At 39.9% G+C, this 16,020-nt stretch overlaps 1 protein-coding gene across 1 annotated transcript in view; it reads left to right on the plus strand.

Moving 5' to 3' along the window:
- The window catches only part of Cntnap2 (contactin associated protein-like 2), a 1,999,509-nt gene that overhangs the window by 1,805,987 nt on the left and 177,502 nt on the right, over window positions 1–16,020 (plus strand). The window contains exon 18 of the mRNA XM_005404887.2: window positions 2,064–2,300. Coding sequence (XP_005404944.1) covers window positions 2,064–2,300 — 237 coding nt within the window. The remainder of the gene's footprint in view (window positions 1–2,063; window positions 2,301–16,020) is intronic.

Consider the following 16,020-nt stretch of genomic DNA (forward strand, 5'->3'; position numbering starts at 1 on the left):
CTTAATTGACTAGTGATGAAAATTCAAATAGCTATGCATTTATGTAATGAAAAGCCTCTGGAAAACCCTTATTGCAAGAACAAAAACCATACTGGCTAAAATGAAATTCTAACACACAAAGAGTGACTAATGGATTGAAATTCTTCCAAATCAGGCAAAGGTTCCAATTCTCTTCAGCACAGAGGTGTGAAGCTAGGCGACAAGCAGATGGCAGAATGGGAAACTCTTCAAAGCGGTTGTTTTCAATAGCTTCTTTCGCCGTCTTCTATCTCAGAACTCTGCTCCAGAAGGGGATTGGACTCCTTTCAATTAATCCTCTACTCAAATATTTTATAAAAATAAAATGCTCCCTGGAGAATTATTCAAATCAATGCTCCACTCATTGAAAGAATTGCGTTTAAGAAGACAGTGGAAGGATTCATTTGTCATTTCATTGATGAGAATTTGCAGGTATAAGAGATGCTAAGCCATTCCTACCACTAAAGCCTTTGATCCACTAGTCCTATCCAATGAGACTTCTAGGTTGTACACATTTTTGGGGGGGGTTGCGGACAGGGTCTTGCTATGCAGTTCAGGCTGGCCTTGAGCTCATTTTGTAGACCAGGCTGGTCTCAAACTTGCAACGACCCTCCTGCCTCAGCCTCCTGAGTGCTTGGGTTATAGGTGTGCACCATGACGCCCGGCTATGGTCATACACTTCTGATGAAGTGACCCAACCCAACCAATCCCCAGCCTAAAAATCTTACCTGAATTCTGACCCAACTGACCTCCCCACTTTTACATGCATATAAATCTATACCTCTGAAACATACATACCTATTGGGCCCCTAGCCCAAAATTCTTCTCTGTATTATGTGGCCATCACTAGTCAATGAAAACTATAGACTCAGGAATAAGATCTGATATTACTTAGCTGATTGGGAACCATGAGTCCCTGAGTAAATGTCCTATCTGCTATAAGCCTCCATTTCCTTATCTGTGCAGTGGTGATAATGCTATCAATACCTACGTGACGGGCTGCTGTGAAGATCACGAAACTAACACACATAAGGTGCCCCATATTTGACCTAGTACACAGCCGTTAATCAAAGAGCAACGGGTTTAATTTTTATTAACAATACCTTTTTTCTAGATCCTCATCAGATTTTTCTGCCACTAATTTTTCTTACTCTTCATTTTGAATATGTTTCCAGAAAAGTTGTTAATCTAAGGCATAAACACGTAGAGAAATCTGAGCTCCTCTTTTTATGCCAGCGGGTTTTTAAAAACCACAGCAAGGATATTAGAGACGCAATTAAATCCACTTGCGACATCCTGCTCCAGTGAAAGCTTCCATGACCTCTGAGAGGGTGCTTTTAATGGGGCCCTCAGTCTGACACTATAATTTATTCCAGAAATCACCGTGAACATGATGTTTGTGCTCTCTGTCTTGTAATGACATTTAAACAAAAGCAATGAGATCCAACGTGACCTAGTAGTAAATATGATATAGCTGACTTCGTGCAAAATGATCAATTTTGACTTCCGGCCACCCTGAACAAGAAGTCCTGGGTACTCTTAATGTGAACTTTAAAGCAAAGCATTTCAAGTGAGACAAGAACTAAAACACACAATCACATTTCCAATGGATTTATGCCTGCTGACTAATTGACTTTTTAATTATGCTAATATATTCATGTCTTTCTGCCCTTTTATATTCCTTTCAATAGATAATGCTATAGAATTGAATGCTACGAGATTAAAGAACAAAGACGCTAAAGATTTCCTTAAACTTCTTTTATATAGGAAACCAGGTTACAGTATACCATTTTTGTGTATCTCCAAACATTTTATTTCTATAGCAGGTTTACTGCTTCTCAGAAGACAGCGTCTTTTAATTAGGCTTTACAGCCTAAGGGAAAAGGCTTCAATTACTTCTGTTTGGACAGGATCAACTTGAAAGTGATAATACCAATGCACTTAGCAGTCTCTTCTCCTACAGCAACTGTTCAAAACATGAGGAAAGAAAACAGAAGTGGCCAAAGGTTATTCTATCTGACTGCCTTGCTTTCTGTTATTCTCAGGTGGCGCTGGAGGCCAGCAGGGCTTCCTAGGCTGCATCCGCTCCTTGAGAATGAATGGGGTGACCCTTGACCTAGAGGAAAGGGCAAAGGTCACATCCGGCTTCAAATCCGGATGCTCAGGCCACTGCACCAGCTACGGAACCAACTGTGAAAACGGAGGCAAATGCATAGAAAAATACCACGGTTACTCCTGCGACTGCTCTAACACAGCATATGACGGGACGTTTTGCAACAAAGGTAAGGCCAAAACTATTTCAGACTCATTTATAGGCATTCCTTAAACCCAGATCATCTACTTAAAGATTTTTCGGCCTAAAATAAGCATATTCTACTCTGAAGATAAGGTAATGAGAATCCTCTCCCACTTTTTTTTGTTTGTTTGTTTGTTTTTCCGGTACCAGGAACCAAACTCACGACCTTGCGCTTGCCAGGCAGGCGCTATGCCGCTGAGCTAAATCCCCAGCCCCTCCACTCCCACTTTAGGTAGGAAGTTTCCCAAATCATTCACGGGTCTCTGTTGTTTACTAAGAGGAGAGCAGCTCTGAGGGTGGTACAGAATGTCCCCCAGATCCAGCACTTGCTGAAATAGTAGAAAGCAAGATCCCTCATCAAGGGCCGGGAGATGGCGCCGCTGTGCAAGTGCCTGCCTGGCAAGCGCAAGATCCTCAGTTTGATTTGCAGTACCAAAAAACAGAAGCCTCATCACATCCTGAGAGTGACAAAGTTAGCGGCCTGTGAAAGGAGGCTCAGGCCTGACTCTGCCATGCTAGGATCTCCAGTGCACTGACTGACTGATTGATTGATTGATTGATTGATTGATTGATCACTTGCTGAAGTGAGTCAGCCTGTGCATCCCAAGGGTCTCCATGTTCTCCTACCTCCCACCAGTTGTGGGACCCCAGCTGTACTTGCAAGAAAGCCCTTCTGGTCAGCCATTGCCGATATCATCATTGTCGCTACTCTAACTCAGGATGCCTTTAGGAGAGATTCCTCAGGCATCTGAAACTTCAGGCATGCTCAAACCATGCATCCAGCCAGTCAGCTTAGAGCATCTGTTATTGCTGGGTTTTCCAGTCTTGAATGAGCCCTTGAATCCTCAGTAAATTCCACAAATCCAATGAGCAGAATATCAGAGCCCAGTGCACACACATATTTGCATTTGGGATACACCCTGGCAATCCCCCACGACAGGACCAAATTCACTCAACTGGTCTGTGGCTTCATTTCCCATATGTAAACAACCGTGGTGAAGAGAGGAGCAGCTGGCTCTTTTCCTAAGCTGCAATAGAAATGCATGTAAATCACTCTTCTCTCTCTAAATGAATGTATAGCATGTGGGTAAAGTTTTCAGTAAACAGTTGGTGTATCTCTTAATAAGAAGCTTTACATAAGTAGCCTATTCATACTCTCATGAATACATGGAGGGTTGTTTACGCTGGCATTCTTCACACAAGATGCCACACACGGAAGAAAGAATCGTTCCACAGCATTCACTGTACATCCAGGCTACTGTCTGGCAGGGCTGGAATATGAGCATACAAATTAGATCAGACAGGGTTGAAGAATGAGCAGGAGACAACAACAAAGGTGGGAAGGAACACCATCGCTGAATAATACCATCGCACATTAACAGTGCTATTACAGTGCATTTTTCTGCTCAGAACAGCGTGGGTCTGTGCTTTTCCTGTGGCACACAATGGAATGGGTTTGCAGAACGCATTAATTTTGCGCTTGTAGAAATGACAGTCTTGCAATTACCATTCATTGTGCTTGATGCTAATTTAATGCAGTCATTCTCTTGCCAAAGTAACGTCTGAATGCAATCAAGTAAGCACTAACGCCTGTGACATTCCCCTATGTAAGTAACAATTTAAAGGAAATCACGATCCCCTTATTTTTGGAGAGTTAGGTTAAACACAGTAGCTCACACAACACCTCTGGGGGTTAATAGGCAATGTTCATGAGCACAGAGGCAGGGGAATGTGCCTTTCAGTTTAGCCAATCAGAGATAAATGAAGCCTGTGTGTTTCCTGTGACATTATTTCAAGGGGTTTACACAAAAGACATCTAGTCTCTAAATACCTGTTCAGTAGTAGGGTGAATTTACAGTGGATTTCATTAGTATCTTTAACCAAAAAAAAATTAAAATTAAAAGCTGTAAAATACATTTGGAAGGTATTTGTGAGCATCTTTCCGAGTTGAGACAAGTATCTCCTTACCTTGGGAAAATGACAGCAGTGTGGAGTAGAATGAATCACGCAGCACCCCAGGAGTCTCACCTGCAATGCACTAGCTCCTCGGGCACCAGCTGCTGCCCTTCAGGAGCCTCAGTCTGGGGCTTCCTCAGCTTGGGGCCTCCCCACCCAGGTTCCTCATGCCTGAGAGTAGCTCCTGTGACCCTCACCTGGGTACTGCAGGCAAACAGCTCAGCTTCTAGAATGAGAGACCACACCCATCCACCAAAGAATGAGCTCAGTGACACCCTTCTTTGGCTTCCTCTTATAATACAGATCTACGCTTACAGATAGAACCAGGCTGTCCGAAGGTGTGGCTTGAAGTAGCACATCAGGTGAAAATTGTATATAATTTAGTTACCCTTGAAAAGCTATCTCAATGCATTTAAATAGAGCCCATGTTTTCACAAGCATCCAAAGTGATCGCTCTCTAGATGGCCCTTGCTGGATCCAGGTTGTATGAAAAGGAAAACCTGGAGACACTTGTATCTCATTAGGCCCCATGAGAGGTTCACAGTAGGACTGGCTTGGGATCCCATGTGGCTGAAGGAGACAGATCAGCCACGTCTCTCCCTGTGTGATATTAGCCCATCCAGGTGAATGGTGGGCAAATAGCAGCCCACATTATTTAAATTCTCTGTTCCTCTTCCTCCCTCCACCCTTTTTCTTTCTCCTCTTCCTCTTTCTTCTCCCCCTCGCCTTCTCATCCTTCTCCTTCCTCTGTCTCTCCATCCATCCTCCTGTATTCTACTCCTCTACATTCCACACCATTTTCCTTATCTCCTGTTCTTTTGCTTGAGTATATGGTTGAATTTGTAAATCATTTTAGTTTGTGCCGGTGCTTCACTGACCTTCACTGACTTCAGTGATGAGACAGGGCCGGATTCAAGCAGGTCCCTCAGGATGACTCTCTTGTGCTTCGTTCGTAAAACACATATAGTCTGTCTTCCCCAAGACGAAAAGAAAAAGCCCTCCTGTCTAATATCCTACCAAAAACTACTCCCAGAGTCCTTTTCAAATGGATCCATAAAGATTTGATCACCAATTAAAGTGTTAGCTCTCCCAGGGCTCTTTGCATCTTAAACAGAAGTGTTGACTGGGAAACTTCCTGTGTTTTTGGAGACAGTGCAAGGGCATCCTAGAGACCCTAAAACTAGACCAGGTACCCCATCACCTCATCCCCCTAAGGAAGCTGCGCAGTCCCCGTCTTCTCAGATGTACACCAACCTGCAGCCATTTAGCACAGTGAGACCGGTCCATTCTGTGGTGGAATTCCATGGCAACCTGAGTCTCTGGATACTCCCAGAAACAGGGACCAGCCCTGACTAGAAAAAAGGTTTGGCTCCAGGCCTGTCATCCACAGCATTCTTGGATATCTCCATCGGGGACCAAATGGATTGTTACTTGACCGGGCCAAGGGCAGTTTTCTCTGATTAAGCGTATCCCTTCCTGGATAGTCAGACCCCAAATACTCAAGAATTTTATGACTATCACAGTCGTTTTTGATAGCAAGTAGAAATTAGTGGCATACACTAAAGCACACTGTCTGTGTGTCTTCTCTGTGTTGTTAAAGAAAGAGGGAAAATAACTGACCTACAATGGTTAAAGCAATTTCTCTGTTTGGTTTCTGTGATTGAATGTTAGAGTGGATTGCACAGTGTCACCCCAAACTTATTCACCTGGAACCTGAGCAGGTAATCGTGTTTGGATATGTAATTAAATTAAGGTGAGCTCATACTGGATTAAAGTAGGCCCTAAATCCAATCAGAATGCCCTTATCAGAAGAAAAAAGGACATAGAGAGACATATAGACACGCAGAAAAGGAGGCCACGTGTAGAAGGAAACCGAGATTGGAGTGATGTTGAGAAAAATCAAGGTCTGCCTAGGACCACCCAGGACACCAAGAAGCAAGGGAGGATCCTTCTGCACAACCCTGACAACACCTTGATTTCACACCTCTAACCTCCATGACTATGACAGAACACATTTCTGTTCTTTTAGGTCATTCCTTTTGTGGTGCTTTGTTAAAGAAGTCCTAGGAAAATAAGGCAAGTGCTAGTAAAAATCAACAGTGTCCTTAACTTCTGCTCTTATCGATGATAAAAGCTCACATTTCCTGAGAACTTAAAATGTGCTGGCTGGGGGTGTGCTGAGCTCCCTGATTATGTTAGCATCATTTACTCCTCACCACAGAGCCTGGTGAGACCATTGCTATTATTGTTGTCTCCATTTTACAGAGAAGTTAACATAGATACAAATGGGTGGAGTAACTTGCCCTAAGATTCAGGTACAAGTAAGTGGCCAGGCTCTCTTTCTTCTAATTTTATATCAATTAAAAGCACAGCATCTAATCTTAAAGCTTTTTGGTTCTTGCACTTGAGTTTAAAAAACCAACTGTTGGATATATTCATAGTAAAAACAGGATACAAGATGTGAACAGGGATTCTTTCTTGCCACATTTACACACAAGACATCTTCGTTCATCAACCCACTGATTTAACAAACTCTGTTGAACATCATTCAGTCTGTCTTGTGATGCTATGACAGAATCCCACAGACTGAGTAATTTATAAGGAAAAAATGTATTTGTTCTCAGTTCAGGAGGTTGGGAAGTCCAAGTTCAATGGACCTACAATGGCGAGGGCCTCACGCTGCTTCATCCCATGGGGGGAGGCAGAAGGTCGAAAGAATCTGAGAGCAGAAGCCAAGCTCATCCTGTCATGAGGAACTCTCTCAGAGATAACTAGTCATTCCCACTGGAAGAGCATTAATCCGCTCAGGAGGGCAGAGTCCTCCAGATCTAATCACCCCTTAAGGTCTCACCCCTCAGCCCTGCTGCTTTAAAGATCACATTTCCAGCACAGGGACTCTGAGGGGCACATTCAAGCCATAACAAACACCTCATGTGCCTGGAGGCCTTGAACATGTGGGTAGGTGAGTCTGACCACAATTTCAGTGTTCTCTAGATAGGAAATCAGGAAAGTCTGCAGAGCCTGATAGCAGTGCCTATCAATTCAATGTTATTTAGGCAGCTGAAAGCAGTTCTCTGCTATAATCCCTTCATGGAGCCAAATTTTAGCAAGAATTTATCATCAAGAAGCACAAAAATATCCCTTCAGTCTCTTGTCTGCACTTTCTTCCCATAAAAAAATGTTCATGTCCATTTGCCAAACCAGGACTGCTGTCAGAAAAGGCTAATCTCTAAACACTCCATCCATTTTCCAACTCCAGGGAGCTCCGTATTCTTCTTAAGCATTCGTTTATTTGGTGTTTAGATAAAGGCCAAAATTTGATGGCCCAGAGTCACAAGATGGCTCAGAGGCTAAAAGTGATGGGTGGAGGTTCAACCGTTGCAGAGACACCATTATCTATAGCCATGCATATGTACACCACCCACACTGCTGGCCCTCTGAGTTCTTTTACGATCTGTGTAATTAATGTGGCCAATGTGGCCAATTCAAGTTCCCACCTAGAGAAGGGACAATGGAATTACATGTGAGTATGAATCCAACCTCCTCCTTTACCTGTTGTGTAAGCTTGAGGAAATCATTTATCGTCTCTGAGACTCATTTTCAGGAGTACACAGTGCCTGCTTCTAAGGCCACTGCAGGGATCACGTGGAATGCTGAGAACAAATTTCCAAACAGAGAACCCGGAAGCTGTCAGTCCAGTGTGATGGTCATTTTCCACCCTCAGCACTTCTTCCATTTTTCTGTTTGTGTTCTGGTTTTACATTCAGTCGTGCTGCTCTGTAATCTTTCTCTAAAAGCTTTAACCTCCAGCTGGCTAACCGGCATCATTCCAGTGACCCCTGAGGACTGAGTTGCCACTCTGATACTTCAGGAGCAAGGGCGCTACCCAAAAATGTATCTCTACTGAACTTTGGCCACAGTAATAGTATTTTGAAAGTGAAATGAAGGCCCCAAGCCCAAAGCCCTGTTGGACTGAGGAGTGCACGGCAATTCTGGAAGATTTAACTGGAGACCACACCCACCCTGTGTCAGGGGCCACACGCAGTGGTGTAATTCCTGGTGCAAAGTGTTTGTCCCTGCCAAGAGCCAAGTTGGGTCACCGCAACAACCCCTGCATCCCTTACTTTTTTGATGGATGGGAGACTTAGCCTCAGGTCCGGGTTAACATGTAAGGGAGAGATTCTCCATCTGGTCTCCTTGAGGAATGATTCATGTCAGATGGAAGGATTTGGCTAAAGCAGTTTCAAGACTTTACAAATTCTGCTTTCTCAGAGCTCCAGGAATGGAAAAGAGACCACAGTAAGTCCATGATGCACCTTTTTAGACTGAGTCACAAAGCCATTTAATTAAAATAAATTGATATAAAATATTACAAGCAAGAAAGGAAGAGAGGAAGAGAAATATTGGACTTGTGTGCCTTCAAATCTCATCCTTGTATAAAACCAGTTAAGCCAATGACAAAAATGGCCATTTTTTTAAGTCTGCTTAGCTGGCCTTACTAATCCTAGCCTGGAAGACAGTTTCACACCAGTGGAGAGAGATAGTTTCATGGTCTCTTTTTTCGCTTCCAATTGGAACGGGAGGTTTGATGGATTTGGAAGAAGGCCCAAAGAACAAGAATAGAGTGCTTTTTCCTTTCCCTCTTAGAGTATTAGTTAAGAAGGGAAAATATCCCTTCTCTATTAATGTGTTTCTTAAATCTTCAGACCTTTGGATGCAACCTATAAGTATCATGGTAACCCATGAAGATAATCTCCTTAAAAGCTTTTTTAAAATGAATGAATAAAAGAAGTAAAAAAAACTTATGGATAAGAGTCTTTCATGGATAAAAGAAAATATTTTTTATTTGATTCCAGAAAGTTAAAGCTGTAGAGATAGTTGACAAGTCGAAGTCACTTCATTGTAGAATTTTATAGTGGTAAAATAACATTCTTCTTTGCCTGGGGTTCTCTTCGGGGTTCCTGATTCAAGAAAACCTAGTTCGTTAATGCTCCCAGAGGAAAGGATTTAAAACTGCAGTAGGTACAAGCAAGTCCTTTGTAAAACTTTCTAAGTGTAATAAACGACAAAGCTTTTGGATATTGCTTTGATTGTGGGACAGATAACATCTTTTTCAACTTTGTGCTGTTTTTTAATCCCCACCAAGTTTTGGACACAGCGGATTTCTCCCCCATGTGTGTTTTTCCATGTGTTGGGTGTTTATTTCCTATTCTTTGGCAATGATCAGAACTCTAAATATTGACCTTTACAGAAATAACCCTGGATCTTCTCTCATATATTAGCTCTGTGATTTCAGCTGGCACTCTGTATATTTCTTTCCAAAAGGAACCAATCTAATAAATTGTCCTGAGGTTTTGCCTTTAAATTGCCCGTGTTTTGGGCTCCCTAAAAGCAGGTCCTTTCACTCGCATCCACGCTGCCCTTGAGTACTTTGTCACATCCACGGGCCGTGATGACCTGCCTCTCACGCACAATTTATCTGCTCTGCTATTAGTTTGTGTGCTCACCGATTCCAGCAGCAGCACCTATCAGGCTTGTTCTGAGCATCCCTTGGCTGGAAGAAATTTACCTTCTTAAATGATCAAGCCGAAAGGTTTTGAATTGACTTCTTCACTGTTTATGATAGCCCCATTTCATAGGTCAACCTGGCTTTGACATCATTCACATGTTTTTACCTCTATCAATGGTAGTAGTGATTGATTTAGATAAATATGTATTATATGTTTCTGTCAGTTAAGACTGAATTGTAAAGAAATAGAAATGATCAGAGTCATTTGTGCTCCCTGAGCTGTCCTTCACTCAGCAATTTTAATGGAGTATCTTCCTGTTTTCATGAGGACTGCACATAATCAAGTGTTCTTGTCTTAACAATATTCTCTAGCTGACTCTTCCCAAGGCATAAGTTTACTAAACATAAGGTAGTTTCTAAAGTATTCAAGGTCTAGAAGGCAAAGATTCTCAATTAAATTGAACTATTGGCAATAAAAGTTAATATAGCTATATTCTATATGAACTGGGTAAAATCAAGTAGCTTAATATTAATAGTAATTTCATCTCTTGTAGACACTTAGCACAAGTTCAGTGGAATAGAGGGATGCTCACTGCAAGCCTGTTATGTGGAAAGGCACAAGCTTCCATGGAGGAAGTCCAAGAGAAACAAGGTAGTGAGTAGAGAGGATAGATCCAGATGCAATATGAAGGGAATATAAGACAAAGTGCTATGCATCCTGGACATGGACCAAGCATGCTGACAGTTCTATCAAAAGGGTGGCTCCCAACATCCCACCAGAAGGTATCTTGGCTGCCAGTGGTGGGATGCACCTAATCAGGAGATAGGGTTTTGCCTACAAGAGAAGACCCTTTGAAATACATGTTGCACAGGCCAGGGATATAGCTCAATTGCATAAGTGACTGCTTGACAAGTACATGGTCCTGAGTTCTATTCCCAGTACAAAAAAGTACATGTGTCTGAAACAATCTCAAGTCTAAAGCCTGCTCTGTGGAAAGGCATGAGTTTCCACGGAGGAAGTCCAAGATTAGTAACAAGGCCTGAAGTGAGGTAAAGAGGATAGATCTAAATGCAATATGAATGGAATTTAAGACAAAGTGCTCTGTATCCTGGATATGGACAAATCATGCTGACAGTTCTATCAGAAGGGTTTAAGAAGCCTTATGTATTGTGGGCATGATACACATAAAAACAATTTAAAGGTATATCAATAAAACCTAACAACAAAAATTTTAAACATTCCACTATTTGAAAAAAACTAGTTTCTGAAATAATACAATTGGTATTTACAAGAAGTTTAATTTGCTTTTAATATTACACAACTGAGCTGCTTTAGAAAATTAACAGTGGACAAAATATTTTAGGATTTATGTCACTTTAACTGGTATTCATCTTTTTCCTCTTTAGCCAATAATTTCTGGAGAGGTCTTTTCTTTTTTTTTCCTTTTTTCTTTTTTGTCTTTTTGAGACAGGGTCTCACTATGCAGTTCAGGCTGGCCTTGAGCTCACTTTGTAGCCCAGGCTGGCCTTGAACTCACAATGATCCTCCTACCTCAACCTCCCAAGTGCTGGGATTACAGGCATGCACCACCACACCCAGCAGGAGGTCTTTTCTTCTTTAGTTTCTAACATAAAAACAAGAGAATTTGTTCCATTTTCCAAAATGTTATGGAAACAGTAAGTATCCTTTCCTCAAACTATACCTGCTTTTTCCTCCCTCTGTCTTCCTATACCCCAACTCCTAAAGAATTTTGTATGAACCTATGGGATAGCCTCTCCCCAAGTATTTCTACTCTAAAAAATGTAAATTCAGAGGTTCAGACTACTGGCATAGAAAATCCATTTAAAGAACTAGTAACAAAGCTTCCCAAATCTTGAAAGAAATACAAATGTACAAGTACACTTAGAGGCATTTAGAACCCCAAACAGGCATGATCAAAAGAGAAACTCTCCACCTCACAATGTAGTTAAAATAGCAAAAGAACAAGAAAAGAATACTGAATGCTGCAAGACAGAAATCCCAACTCTCTTATAGGGCAAACCAATCAGAATAACTTCACACATCTCAGCAGAAACCCTAAATACCAGGAGAGCATAGAATGATGTATTTCAAGCCCAGAAAGAAAATAACCACCAAACTAAATTAATATATCCAGCAAAGCTATTCTTCAAAATGTGAAGGAAATATAAAGGCCTTCCAAGACAAGCATAAACTAAAGAAATTCACGACCAATAAGCCATCCTTGCAGATAATTCCTAAAGTAATCTTCCATACAGAGAAAGGATGGCTGGGGATATAGCTCAGTGGCACAAGTGCCTGCCTGGCAAACACAAGGTCCTGAATTTGATTTCCTGTACCAAAAAAAACGGGGGGGGGAGTAGATAAACTATTAAGAATTGGGAAAGATTCAAATATTAGAAAAAAACAAAATGACAAGAATTAGTGCATACCTTTCTGTGACAAGTCTTAATGTAAATGGTCTTAATTCTCCAGTTAAAAAACACAGACTGGCAGATTGGATTAAAAAAAAAAAAAAAAAAAACAACTCTCTGCTGCTTGCAAGAAACACACCTCACTAGCAAAGATATACACAGACTGAAAGTGAAAGGATGGAAATCATTATTCCATGCAAATGGAACCCAAAAGCAAGCAGGAGTAGCTATGCTCATGTCTGACAAAGAGGAGTTAAAGACAGAATTTGACAAGACAAAGCTCACTACATATTAGTACAGGGACAAATCCACTAAGAAGATATAGATTGTAAATCTATATTCACCAAACATTAAGGTGTCTGATTCATAAAACAAACATCACCAACATAAAAGGACCTATAGATCCCAATAAAATAATAGTGTGTGACAATACTCTACTTTACTAATATAGGTCATCCAGACCTCAAAGAATAATCAACAAAGAAAGATCAGCGTTAAAGTACATTGTAGTTGAAATGGACTTAACAGATGTCTGTAGGATATTCCATCCAGCCACTTCAGAATGTAACCTCTTCTCAGTGGTTTATGGAACACTCTCCTAAATAGATCATATTTTAGGTCATAGATAAAGCCTTAAGAAATACACAAAGCTGAAATACATTCTTGCATTTTATTGGAATGAAACTAGAAATCAACAACAGGAGAAGCCACAGAAACTATCTAAATACATGAAGGTTGAACAATTCACTTCTGAGTGACCAGTGGGTCATTGAGAAAATTTAAATATTTTTTAATCAAATGAAAATATAGATACAAAATGCCAAAATCTCCAAGATACAGTAAAGACAGTTGTAAGAGGGAAGTTTATAGCTATGAATGGCCACATCAAAAACTCAGAGAAATCTCAAATAAATAACCTAATGATGTATTTCCATGTCTTAGAAAAATGAGAACAAACCAGAACCAAACTAACAGAAGAAAAGAAATAACAAAAATCAGAGCTGAAATTAATGAGATGGAGATTAAAAGGACAGTACACAGGTCAATATAACAAAGAATTGGTTCTTTAAAAAGATAAAAAAGATTGAAAAACCCTTAGCAAAAATAACCAAAAGAAAGGACAAGCCAACTCACCCAATTCAATACAGTAAGAGATAAAAAAGAGCATGTTACAACAGATGCCACTAAAATCCAGATGATTCTTAGGGGTTACTCAGAAAACACGCATTCTAATAAATTGGAGAATTCAGAAGAAATGGATAAATTTCTAGACCAATTTGGCCTACCAAAACTGAACCAAGAGGACAATATAAATACTAGAAAACAAGGTAACAAGATGTCTCCAAAATCCCTTAACCACCCAAAAGTTGATTTCATGGGCATTGAAGTAGAGGAAGTTAAAAGCAAAGAATTCAAACAACAAATGATTGAAAATGTTTAAAGAGATCAAAGAAGAATCAAACTCATAAGATGTTTAGTGAATTTAAATAAGACATGTAAACAGATAAAGGAGTTAATTAATAAAATTTTTAGCAAGCTTAAAGAAGACACACTTAATAAGCTGTTTGAATTAAACAAGACAATACAAGATAGGAACAACTATTTTGGTAAAGAATTAGAAATTATGAAATGACATAAATAAAATCCAGGATATGAAAAATTCAATTGAAAATATGGGTAGCAGGTTTAAACAATGTACCAAAAGTATCAGAAGCTGAAGACAAGGTTGATACAGTAGATCATGTACTTCACTTCATGATAAAAATCCCTGATGAAAGTAGGTACACAGGGACCTTACCTAGGAATGAAGCTACTTGATGAGATAAAAGATATCTACAATGAAAATTCCAAAACTTTGACCAAAGAAATTGTAGAAGATACTAAAAGATGGAAAGGCCTCCCATGTTTATAGATTGGAAAACTTAATATTAAAATGATCATATTACCAAAAGCAATCTACAATTTCAGTGCAATCCCCATCAAAATTCCAGTGACATTCTTCATAGAACTAGAAAAAAAATTCTAAAATTTATATGGATACACAGAAGACCCAGAATAGCCAAAGCAATCCTAAGAAAAATAATTAGGGTAGAGGTAAAACACCCAGCTTCAAATTATACTACAAGGGCAGAGTCACAAAAAAGCAGCCCAGGATTGGCACCAAAAATGGACGTGTAGACCAAAGGAACAGATTAGAACACAAAAACAAACCCTCAACTATAATCACCTGATCCTGGACAAAGGAGCCAAAAATATATGTAGAAGGAAAGCCAACCTCTTTAACAAGTGGTGCTGGGACAACTGAATATCCACTTGTAGACCCTCATTGGAACAAGAACCCTATCTTTCACCCTGTACAAAAATTAATACAAAATGAGTCAAAGACCTAGGTACAAAACCTGAAACCTTGCAACTGCTAAAAAAAAAAAAAAAAACAGAGGAAACACCTGAAGCCATAGGCACAAGCGAAGACTTCCTGAATAAGACTCCAGCAGCATAGGAAATAACAATAAGGATCAACAAACGGGACTACATCAAGTTACAATGTTTCTGTACACCAAGAAAACAGCTAACAGTGAGGAGAGGGCTGATGGAAGGGGAGAAAAATCTTTGCCATCTATTCTTCTAACAGAAGATTAATATCTATAATATTTAAGGAATTCAAAAAAGCTTAACACCAAAAAATCAAACAGCCCAATCAATAAATGGGCAAATGAACAGAGAATTCTCAAAAGGAGAATTACAAAGGACCAATAAATACATGAAAACATATTCAACATCTTTTTTTTACTTTAAAAATTTAAAAACTGACAAAACAACAATGAAGACAAAATCAAAACAACAAAACAACAACAAAAATGATACATGACCTTAAAACAAAGTGATAGCAATTTACAGTGGTTGCTATATTATATACTGTTATCTTCAACGAAGTTGCTCAGTCCACTAGACATAAGTTGTTTGATCAATCTTGCTTGCCAATATCTTTAGTCATTAAGAAAATGCAAATCAAAACTACCCTGAGATACCATCTCATGACAGTCAGATGACCATCAGAGACACAAAAGGCAATAAATACTGGGCAAGGGTACAGGAGAAAAAGGAAGCATTCTACACTGCTGATGAGAATTAAGTTAGTACAGCTCTATGGAAATCAGTATGAAGATTTCTCAAAAAACTAAAAATAGAGCTACCATTTAATGCAGCCACAGCACTCCTTGGTATATACCCAAAAGAATTAAAGTCAGCATACTATAGGGATACCTACATACCCATGCTTATTACAGCACAATTCACAATAGCCAAGATACAGAACCAACCCAGCTGCCCATCAACAAATGAATGGATAAAGAGATGGGTATATATGTCTAATGCAGTACTGTTTAGCCATAAAGAAGAAAGATATTTTGTTATCTGCAGGAAAATGGATAGATCTGGAGGTCATAATGTTGATCAACATACACAGACTCAAAAAGATAAATACTGCACATTCTCCCTAAGTGAGATCTAAGATTACAAGAGAAAGGAAGAGTGACTACTATTAAATAAGCAGAAGGCCACAAAGGAGGGGGATGAGGGGTGTAAAAGTGGGAACCTACCATTATATAGAACAGTGCATCAAGAATAACTTAAATTCCAGTCTCAACATTATTGAAAACAAAAGTGGATGACTGTGTAGCTGTCTTGGCATTCAATTTCTTTATAAATTGCATCAATGATATGAAATGCATTATTCCCTGAATATAAGGATCATATGAGCTGATGTATGTGAGTGCTTTGAAAAGCATTGTATTGGTCAGCTTTCTTT

This window comes from Chinchilla lanigera, unplaced genomic scaffold (genome assembly GCF_000276665.1).
Source record: "Chinchilla lanigera isolate Chin_1 unplaced genomic scaffold, ChiLan1.0 scaffold00090, whole genome shotgun sequence".
NCBI classification, from domain to species: domain Eukaryota; kingdom Metazoa; phylum Chordata; class Mammalia; order Rodentia; family Chinchillidae; genus Chinchilla; species Chinchilla lanigera.